Genomic DNA, 10,930 nt, shown 5'->3' with positions numbered 1-10,930 from the left:
AACTGGGATAAATAAATAAAAAAACTCCGACCAAGAAACAGCTCCTGTACGTAGCTGAGTACTAGGCAATAAACTTTCGAAGCTCGTATCCGTGGCGTCAAAAGAAATCCTCATTTCTCAGGCAGCTGAGGAGTGCTCACGAGTAAGCCGGGTTAAAATACAGGAGGTAAACAGAAAACCAAACAGGCACAGCACCTCAGCAAATCTCACAAATGGTTGACAGCTCAATTTAAGCCTAATCTTGAGTTTAAGTAAAATCTCAACCCATAGCCCCCTACAGTCCTGAGTATTCAATTCATGCTCCAAGTCTCTCTTCCCCCCATATAGGCTTCTGGTTTATTGTCTCACATTGACAACGAATAAACTCTGTGTTTTTCTCCAATTGTTGGTTGCTTCAATACATTTTCTGTAGTAACCAACCAATACATGTAATAAATATAATAATAAATGTTAAACATCCTTGTTTATGATCTACAGTGTTATTGTTTTTAATTCTGCCAAACATAACAATGCTGCCACAACAATCACTGGAAGAAGATGGTCATAGAGGACCCAAAGCAACTGACTATGAATTCAATTTAATTTATACCTCATGTATACAAAGTAAGGGTGAAACAACATTCTGCATACAAATATTGCACTGGAAATAACAGAGATATGTACAACTTTGTTATACTATGCATCTGTTGGGATGCCCAGAGCATCTTCTTTGCAGGTGGAAGGTCCCAGGCTCAACCCCAGCATCTCCAGGTAGGACTGAGGGAGACACTGCCTGCCAGTGTAGACAGTACAGAGCTACATGGGCAGTGGCTATGTGCCAAAGAACTCTTGCTGAAAAGTTTCAATGTGAGGCAGGCTGAAGGACAAGGAAACATAGTCTCCATGTCATAAATCAAAAAGGAATTTAAAAACAACCTTCATGAGACTTGGGCCACCATCCTAAATATTCCTTTTTAGAGAAATAAGTGGCACTAAAAACAAATGAACAATACTTTGAAGAAAATGCATTTAGGAATGAAGCACCAAACCATGGAAATTATGTCTTATACCAAGTTTAGGACTAATTTCTTTTAGCCGGGGAGACAAGAATGATTAAACCTGGGAATTTCACGATGCAAACCATGCCTGGCATCACTGAGTTCTGATCTGAAAACTTTGCAGGATAGGAATTTTGCCTCTTACCAAGGGAAGTGAACAATCATTGCCAAGCTCTCTGTACCCATACAAAAACAGTAATCATGTCTACTCAGAAGTCAGTACTCAATTTATTGGGGCTTACCCCCAGGCAAGTGGTTAGCATTGCAACTTGGTAATACTTTTTGTGTCATAGTTTTTTTATACTTGGGGGTGGGGGAAAGTCCCAAGCATAAGATTTGTTTATAAAACAAACAATTGAACAGAAGCTGCAGATTCATTTTTAATGTTAGATTAATAATACTATAGGAACCTTATTTTAATTCTTCCAGATACATTGGTTGTGTCTGATATCATCTGCATTCAGCATGGTCATAGCCTCTTATAAGCATTATAAATTATGAAGTAGTTTGAATAGCCTGGCCCATACACAGCCATGACTGTGCCATATTTCCTTGTAGAACGTGGTTTGGCTCACAGTAGTGATAAACGAAACACCATAAATTCTGTATCCTGAACATTTTTAAAGCTTCTTGATTATAAAATGCAATAAGCTTTTGGAATCATACTGCAACCCAACTTTTTATTTTTGTCATGTGATTTTATTTATAATCTTAAAAGAGGGATGTATGCCACATAAAATTTAATGACAGAATGCTTTTTTTGGTCTGTATATACTTGTGAGGCCACAAACAAAATACAGAAGATAACTTTCCAACAATTGTATTAGTGAGCCTCAAGAAAGGATCACAACCTGTATTTAAGCAGCTGTCTAATGTACTGTTTCAAGTAAAACTGTAGAGAAATAGCCTTCCTCCGGGAACTTCTTTTGATTCTCATGTAGGGTCTCCTGTATGGGTAATATGAATTAAGTCATGGGTATCAGTCCAATAATCCTGTTCCATCGCACCTTGTATATAATCCAACTAGGAAGGCACTATGCATGGTTGCAGTTGCCTGTGCTGGCTCTTCTACTGGCCATCGTGGGCTGTGGAAAAAGAAGTCTAGGGCTACAGAAAGACAATTCAGCCTATAGATCAGAACTACACTGCCATATTCATTTCAGGACCATAAAAAGGAAAGAGTGGCTGACACCGAGCAGAAGTAGGAGATGACAAGAAGCAAGAAGGCAAAATTCAGTTAAGATAATGGAACTTGAAAAAACGAAGCACAGGACGGGTTCATAGGCCACTCTGACCATGGGCTGGTTCCATGGAAAGGCTGCCCACCTGGCCTCTTTGACTCCAAGAAGCCACCTGTGTGTATTTGCTATCTGTTTTGAGATGTGCTCATATTATGACATTTGTGGTTTTATTAAAGGAGAATTTGGTGCGTGGCAGTAGTCACACACTACTGGTTCATCAAGGGCAGGGAGAAAACCTGCACAGGTTTTTTCAAGTATCCACTACATGCTTAACAGTCTTATGCAAACTGTGCGCCAAATTCTCCTTCCCTAACTTTTGTATAGGGAAGGCCTGCCTTTCATTTTATCTCTGCAAATATAAATAATTCTGTTATAGCAAAACAGCCAATTTCCTGGAAACAGAAATCATTATAGTTGTTCAATATTTTAATAGCCACCTCCTATTTCTGCCCCATCAGCACAACCATCAGAAAAAAATACTGTCCTAAACGAATGTAGTTTTCAGACCTCATTTTTAAATACTTTGTATCCAGTCTTAATGCCACTGTCATTCCATTTGCTTCAGTAGTCTTTGAATCAAAATTCAAGTAGGAATAACACAGGAATAAAGAATGCCTTTAGGAGTCATGTTCAAAGGATAAACTGGGTTTCAGCTGTAATGAACTGGATGCTTGTTTTTGAGCTAAAATGGTAAAGAACTCTTAAAGCCATGTTGCTCTTAGCCAAGTTCACAGAAAAACAAAGGGTTATGTGGAGAAACTTGAATTATTATTGAAGATGCCGGCTTCAGGCTTCCATGAAAATATTCACATCTAAACTGCATGCCTTTTAACGTTCAGGTAATCATACCCAGTGTTAATTAATTTTAGCTTAAACTCAGAATGCAGCTTCTGAGAACTGCTGTTTGTAACATACTGATGATTTTCAAAGGAGTAATTTACAGCAGGAGCCAAGCTGTTTTGTCCAGGAAAAGACAATGAGAGGTCTTTGCTCATTCTGCAAATATACTTTATCATCAAAAGAGCTCGCTTTCATAGCTCATAAAGGGATAAATGCAACTGGCATATTATGAAAGGAAGTAGGACAAAAGTATCTTCTTCATAGCTGACTTGCAGGGGATGTAGCCAGCTGACACACTGCATTCGGTTTGCAACAATAAGGATGGCTAAATCAATACACTTCAAATTCACTATTTCTGTTGAAGGCTTCTTATACTGGCATTCCTAGGCATATTCACTATTGCCTATTACTCCCTGCTGCAATTAGACTTCCTTTTTTATGTGCAGAATTTATTGAAATCAGATCACAGGTGGTTTCTATTCATTTGGTCTCAAAGACCAAAGAGATTGGGGCGGGGGAACCCACCCTCATTCACTACACCATCCTAAATTCCTGCTTTCCATTGTTGGCACTTTTAGGAAAATATTGTCATAGACTTGTGTCTTGATCAAGCAAACTTCCACTTTACACCCACCGACAATCAAGACTGTCGGCATCATGAACATTTACCAAAAAAAGTAAAAGATTTGTGCCTCTTAGCTTTTCCCTCATCAGTGAGTCTTCTGGCATATTATAAAACATATTTAATTTAACCATGAAGTAGGTGGAGATTTTCCAAGGCACAAATGATGGACAGCCAGCCAAATTACATTGAAGTCAAACAATAATGTTTTCCTGAGGATAAAATCTGGATGATATCCTTAAATCTAGTTACAAAATTAGAATATTTTAATATACCCTTCTCACCTGAAAGATCGGCAGCTTTATAAACCTGCCTTGTATCATTTGTGCCTTTGAAAGTCTTCATGAATCCAATGATTTGAAATAGGGATTTTAAGCTCAATTCCCAATTTGTTTTTACTTCTCTGACCACATCCCCTCCCACTTCTCTCCCAAAACTATGGTACAAATTTGAGGCACGTGTGGTTAAGGGTGAGACTGAACGTGATCTGATCCTGCAGCTGTTTCTTGTACTGGTATGCTTCCTGGTGGTAAAGGCTGACTGCCTCCCGCAGGATGATTTTGAACATTTCCAACTGGTTGTGATGCAGCTGTAACACAAAATACAAAAAACAAAGGTTAGTTCTGTTGAACAATTACCTGGTAATCCAAATCTCAGAAAGTGTGGTTCTACATATTTTAGTAGACTCAAATTTTACATGGGGGTTACATTACAGGGGGTTATGCATAAAGCTGAAATCACATATAGTCAAAACGTCCCCAAAGGTTATTAGAGCAGAACTCCACATATTTATGGTACTAGATATTTTTTTCCTTGCATAAAATCACCTTTCAGAGAACAAAGAAGGTCTGCAGTATTTGCTTGTTCATTTATGTGCAGTAAGATTTTATAGCTCCATTTTCAATGGTATTTTAAATTTCAATGGTATTTTCCATTTTCAATGGCTCTCTTTTATGAAAATGCATCTTTTCCCCCCTCTCACATACAAAGACACACTTGCCCAAATTATATCTCTCTCTTTCATGTACAGCTGCTAAGAGATATATTTGGAGTTTGTATGAAAGGTGCCCCTATTTCATAGTAAAACATGATAGATTCTTTCATTTGAATTATCTGGCAAGGAAAGTATTTGGGTAGGGGTTCAGTTTCAGGCATCCAAGTGTTCAAACATGTTACATTCCAATCTAATGGGTTGGAAGGCTCCTTCTCTTATTTGCAGTAGAATATTAAGTGCCAAGCTATAAATTTGGTTCTGAATCGCACTGAGGGCATAAATAGTTTTTCTCACAAGCAATGAACACCATCATCAATAATATGTGTGTGTGTGAGAAAGAGAATAATTAATTTACATACGTGGCTGGAATTTCAGTTCTCCACCTGGTCCCGAAGGAGGATGTCCTTGCTGTAACTTCTTCTGTTCCATTTGTTGGACAGCCTGTTGGGCAGTTACAAACGTACATGGAATGAAATGGAAAATAGGTAATCCAGGGTGTATCGGGGTGTTAATTTCATGCAATAAAGCTATATATATATATATATATATATATATATATATCTTTGAATATGAACATCCATATAGTTCTTGTGTATCACAGTAAAGTCTGCAACAAAATGCCTTCTTAAATAAACTCAGCTTTGCATGGATTCTTCTTTTCTCTGGAACAAGTCCTCCTAAATCCAATAATCTAGTTCAGTACTGTTCAACATGCAGTAACTTTACAGCTCTTTAACACAGAATATCACCATCACTTTATACTGCTGCTAAAAAAAAATTGCACTGGCTGCCAATTAGCAACCAAGCTATTTTTAAGGTGCTGCTATTGGTACAGGTACTGGTGTATAAAGCCCTATGCAGCTTAGGACCACAATACCTAAAAGATCACTCCAACCTTTCGAGGTCTGGTATGTCTGAGCAGCAGACCCAGCTGCTGCATTCCAAAGACAGTATACTTTCAGAACAAGAAATGATAATTTGTTCTGTTCTTACTAAACAATAAATACAATGAATTCCGTTATCTATAACCAAAGGAAATTTGCAGCTATTCAGATGGTACCTGCTGGAGTTCTTGTCTCTGAGCTTGAAGGTGGTCGTGTTGTCTCTGTAGTTCTTCTTTCCTTTTCTGAAGTTCTAGTGCTTGCTTGTTCAGTTCATCTTCTTGCTGGGAAATGTGACTTTCAAATTCCTTCAGATCGTCTTCAGTGAAGACCTGTTGTTGGTCCAGGGTCTTAAAAACAACAAGAATAAAACACAAACCCCTCAAAGAAAGTTCAATGTTGAAAAAATTAAGAAGCAATTCACAAATTATTCTATAGACCCACCTTTTGAAATATGTGTGCAAGATACAATATTTTTTATGATGATCCGAAGTTTTGATAAAGAGAAGCATTTTACACTAGCTAAATTCTTACCAGAAGGGGGGGGGGGGTAGAATAGCAAGGTTCCTCAAGCGCCCCTCCTTTTTCTAACAAGTTCCTGATCTTTGTCCATGCACAATTCACACACCTTGACAGGAACTTGACTTTGAAAAGACTAAGGGTCTGCCCATTGGAGTGATAAGGAAAATCATCAGCCTGCAGCATTACCTAGCTTTTCCCCACAAGAGGGTCCACACAGGACCTCCTGCCAGCAGAAACACTCTCCCCAGGAATCTTCTGTATAGGAAGATCTGTGCTTCTTAAAGACGGTTGACAACATCAGACTTTCAAGAAGTGATCATTTGCTGAACAGTGCACACACAATACAGGAGCAGTATGCTCACACCTTTTGGTGCTGTATGTTTTCCTCTGCTCCTCCACACCCCCACCTTCCTACATACATAAGCCGTGGTCCAGAAAGTGCCACCCCCACTTTGTTTTAATGTATTTATGTGAGGAATGGGGGGGGGGGTTGGTTGGTTTTGTGTTGCTTTGTGTTGCCTTGAGCAAGATAAAGCGACTAATAAGTTTAATAAATAATAAGAATGGAAATCTGCTTATGCATATGGATTGTATTTGTGGTAACAGTGCAATTATCTGCTCTATGCTGCTGGGCTTGAATTTCCCCACACTCTTTCTCACTTAATGTGAAGTGCAACAGAATCTTGTTTGCCAAAGAGAACTCCTTCTGTGCTTATAGAGATATTACTGTAAGGAAGACAGCTTCCAAGCATACAGGACAGCATTACAGCACTTAACAGTTCTCAGTTTCTTTCAGGATCTGGGAAGAAATGGCATAAACCTGACTTTATAAAAAAGATAACACAATTCTCTCTCTGTATTTCCAATATAAATCGCTGACTGCTCTGTTCAAAGAATACTGCAGACAAAATGCCTGTGCTTATTCTATTTCAAATGCATGCACAAACATTAAGATTGTCCCATAAAGTAGCGTATGCACAGTGTCCTTGGACTCACTGTTCAGATTTTATTTTGATAAAGTTGCTAATAATTAAGCACAGATAAATACAACAAAGAAAGGGGGAAGAGAATCAAAGGCTTGAGACAAACCAACTACTTGTGGTTTGGGTCAGGATGGTGGTTGCAGCATGTTCTACTTTAAAAATGGCAGGATTACCTCCCAGCTTTCTGGCTCCAAAAACTCTTTTTTCTCTGTAGCTCTCAAGAATTCTTCCAAAGTCACTAACCGGTCCTTGTTGATGTCAACCTTTTATAAGAGGTACAAGTGGATAAGTACACTTTAGGTACTTGCATTTGTATTCAGCTTTTCAAAAGATTTTCAAAAGATACAGTATTTTAATGTTACAGCACAGGCACCACATTATTCTGAGGGGGAAATGATGACTGAAAACAAAGTCTTCAGTGTGGCCAAATGAATTCCCCTCCTACACACTCACTCACAGTATAATCCAATGCACGTTTACGGTACTCAGAAGTAAGTCCTAATGTGTTCAAAGGGCTTCTCCTATGTAAGGTCCACACAGTTAATTCTTGAGAGTTCTTCAAAAGCTTGGATTCCTCACTGGAAAATACTATACAATGTTACCAAGCAACTATGTGTATTTCCTCCAGTCCTAATTTTTTAATGTCTAAGGGTCAGAATGCATTAGTGCCCACCACAAGGGACACTGCCATCCTAGTGATAACATTTTAGAATTGCTTGTCACTGTGACTGTCACCATCCTTATGTGAGAATTTCATATTCCCACTAGCAGCTGCCTGGAACAGACCAGGGATATAGAGACATTAGGGTGTGAAGTGTGTGTGTGTGTGTGTGTGTGTGTGTGTGTGTGTGTGTGATGAATGTGGTAACAAAAGGGTTTTGCCTACTACAATTATTTATAAAAGAGTGATGTTTTGGCCTCACCTCATTCATGACATGTTCTCTCATTCGTAGCCTCTCTTCTTCCATTTCTACCATATCATCTTCTTCATTTTTGGGATCATAGACTTTCTCTAGCTAAAACAGAAGCAAATACATCACTGAACTTAAGGAATATGCTTGAAACAGATTATCCATCCCTGTTATTGTTTAACTATATAAATACGTCAAACAGAGTTGGCTTCTGTTTTCAAATCAAGAAATTACTGCTTTTTATGCCAATATAAAATACATATTGGTACAAAATCAGTTTGAATTGAATTGAAGTCTTTTGGCTTATCCTCTTCAGACTGGACCAGTATATCAACTATCCAAATTTTGAACTTACCAAGACATTTGGGCATTGGTCCACTCTGTATGTACAGATATGTAAAAGCCCCTTGCATTTCTATGCCTAGACACTGGAAATATGCATGCCAGGTAGCTAGTCCCAGCCTGAATATGAAATCAATAGCTAATTTCGTAAATGGCATCAGTTCCTGGTATGAAGTTTTTATGTTTTGCCCTTGCATCTATAGGTTTTAGCAATGGACTTTCAAAGTTTGAAAGTAACTATCTCGTATTGCTCCCTGTTCCAGAATATATTGTTTTTCCTTGAATAATTGACCTGGGTAGTTTTTTTTTTTGGGTTTTTTTTTAAATAGCCTTTAACACATCTTTGGTGAATACATAAATATTACCAGTGCTGCCATTTTTATATAGAAAGAAGTCCTTAAATATCAACTAATTGTAAGGAAGAGTTTCCATGTAATGTGCATCACTTACCTCTTTAGTAAACAGGGCTTCTAACTCCTGCTCATCCAGAAAATGATCATTATTGACATCTATAAAAAGTATAATGCATATAAATATAGAACACCAAAGCATTAGCACACTCATGCACACCAGGTCTAATTCACTTGTAGCAGGCTACAATCCCAACTTGATTAACATCTATATCTAACAAAATATTTTAGCACAGCACGCTTATTTTTCTATTTAGCTACTGACCAGACTGTTGCTGTTGACTATTTGGTTTTGTGTTCTATTAGCAAAGAAAATCTAGAAGTGCTCTTCAGGCTTCCATTCTCTTATAATTAAATCGGAAACCAAAACATAGCTCAAAATAAAATCTTAATACATAAATAGCCTTGAATATATTCAAAATTCATACATTGCCTCTCTTTACCCTTCTCCCCTTGATAAGATCCCACTTAGCCACACCGATACTGAATCATGTTTATCTGCATTAAATCATGGCAGCTTGACTTTTAATAATTAACTTTTGAAGCAAGGGCCTGTTAGACAAGGGTGTGAACATCCATGACCTTTGTAAGATTTCAGTGCCTAACTGCTGTTTAGAAATTGTTGGTGCTATTTAACTTAGAAAGGAATTAACTATCTGTCTCGGATACTATTCTTTATATGTATCTGCTTCAGATCTGTCCAGCCCTGCACATTTGTCACAACACCATAATGTTGATAAAGTCACTTTGCCACACACAGCCATTGTGTAATAGCAGGGATAAATAGAGAACAGAAATGAGGAGGGGTTAACTCTCAGTCCCATTTCCTGATATTTTACAGGTTCTTTAGTCCCAGTGGCTGGAGGGCAGCTGGGACAACCTTGCCCAGACTTACTTCCTAACAATAACAGCAAAAGAGGGTTTTATTTTGCAGAGCATAGCCTTATAAGCTCTGGCCCCTTTGCCCAGATCTGAATATTGATTCTTTAGCAGTTTTGGAAATTCTGCTTATTGCAGCTTTAAAGAACCTTCAAAAGACTGAGTAATCTGTCCAGAAGGTCATGTATAATTACCAGACTAGTTTTCAAGTCCTTGAAAGGGTAATTGGCATGAGTTTTAAAAATACAAGGCAAGCTGAAAATGAATCTAAGTTGTAGTCCTTCTTCAAAACATTATTATTTTCTTCCTCAGTATGGACTCCAGACTGTTGAGGTAAATAGTGCCAAAATGAAAATAAGCGCAACAAGCCCACCAGTTATAGAAATTGTTGTGTTACAAGGACCTATACACATGTAGATAAACTCCAGTACAAAAGGGACACTCCAATGTGAAAATGCTGAATTAGAACTCAACTGTCTGATAAATTGTATCACCTCAGCCCTGATCTGCATAATGGGATTTTACCCTACTACCGATGTTAATTTACTTAATATTCTTTGTTGTCACATGATGAAGGTATTGCTCCAGAGAAGGCAATCCCAAGAGTATCACTCAAGTTGCTTAATTTTTTACAGGAAAAAATTATGCTCCTTACCATGCAACTTGAAAAAAGTCTTTGGATCGAAATCATTGGGGTCCAGTCCATCTGCCTCCTCCCACACCTCTTTCAATTGGTCTTTACTTCCCTGTAAGTTGATCAGAAAAAGCAATAATGCAAATGATTAGATAGACAGTTCTTGCAACCACATTGTGCCAAATAAATCCATATTACCTTTCTAAAAAAAGCTTCAAAATCTAGTTATTCCCCCCCCACACACACACTGAAAAGCACACATCTATCATCTATTAATGTCAACATCTTCAGTAGGAATTCCTAAATTGTCAGCAGAGCTGATAACAAAAATGAAACAATATGTTACACATGGTCAAGAACCATTTGGATCATTCTACAATGCCACTCTTATTAACAGATGGGCATAACATAAGGGGAGGTAGAACTTGGTCAGGTTCTATTCCCCACAGAAGAAGTTGTAATGAAAGCTGCAGCTCAAACATGTATTAGAAAAGTTTTCAAAGGAAGCACAGATCTCAGTCCCTTCTCATAAATGTAAATCAAATAAGAAATGGCTGGAAAGGAAGCATATAAAATGATATTTCAGTTCAGTAAAGTCCTGCCAGTTCAATAACCAAACCAAATTTAAGTGCAC

General features: G+C 37.9%; 1 protein-coding gene across 1 annotated transcript in view; it reads right to left on the bottom strand.

Annotated features, from left to right (window-relative positions):
* Positions 1-1,714: 1,714 nt before the first annotated feature.
* Positions 1,715-10,930, bottom strand: part of NUCB2 (nucleobindin 2) — a 30,924-nt gene continuing 21,708 nt past the window's right edge. Inside the window, exons 7-13 of the mRNA XM_080999351.1 lie at positions 10,318-10,408; positions 8,824-8,882; positions 8,044-8,136; positions 7,294-7,383; positions 5,795-5,965; positions 5,094-5,175; positions 1,715-4,329 (exon numbers count right to left, since the gene is read on the bottom strand). Coding sequence (XP_080855477.1) covers positions 4,205-4,329; positions 5,094-5,175; positions 5,795-5,965; positions 7,294-7,383; positions 8,044-8,136; positions 8,824-8,882; positions 10,318-10,408 — 711 coding nt within the window. The 3' untranslated portion in view covers positions 1,715-4,204. The remainder of the gene's footprint in view (positions 4,330-5,093; positions 5,176-5,794; positions 5,966-7,293; positions 7,384-8,043; positions 8,137-8,823; positions 8,883-10,317; positions 10,409-10,930) is intronic.

This window comes from Podarcis pityusensis (genome assembly GCF_964106645.2).
Source record: "Podarcis pityusensis genome assembly, chromosome: 1".
In the NCBI taxonomy this organism is placed as follows: Eukaryota; Metazoa; Chordata; class Lepidosauria; order Squamata; family Lacertidae; genus Podarcis; species Podarcis pityusensis.
This window is presented reverse-complemented; position numbering and strand designations above follow the sequence as displayed.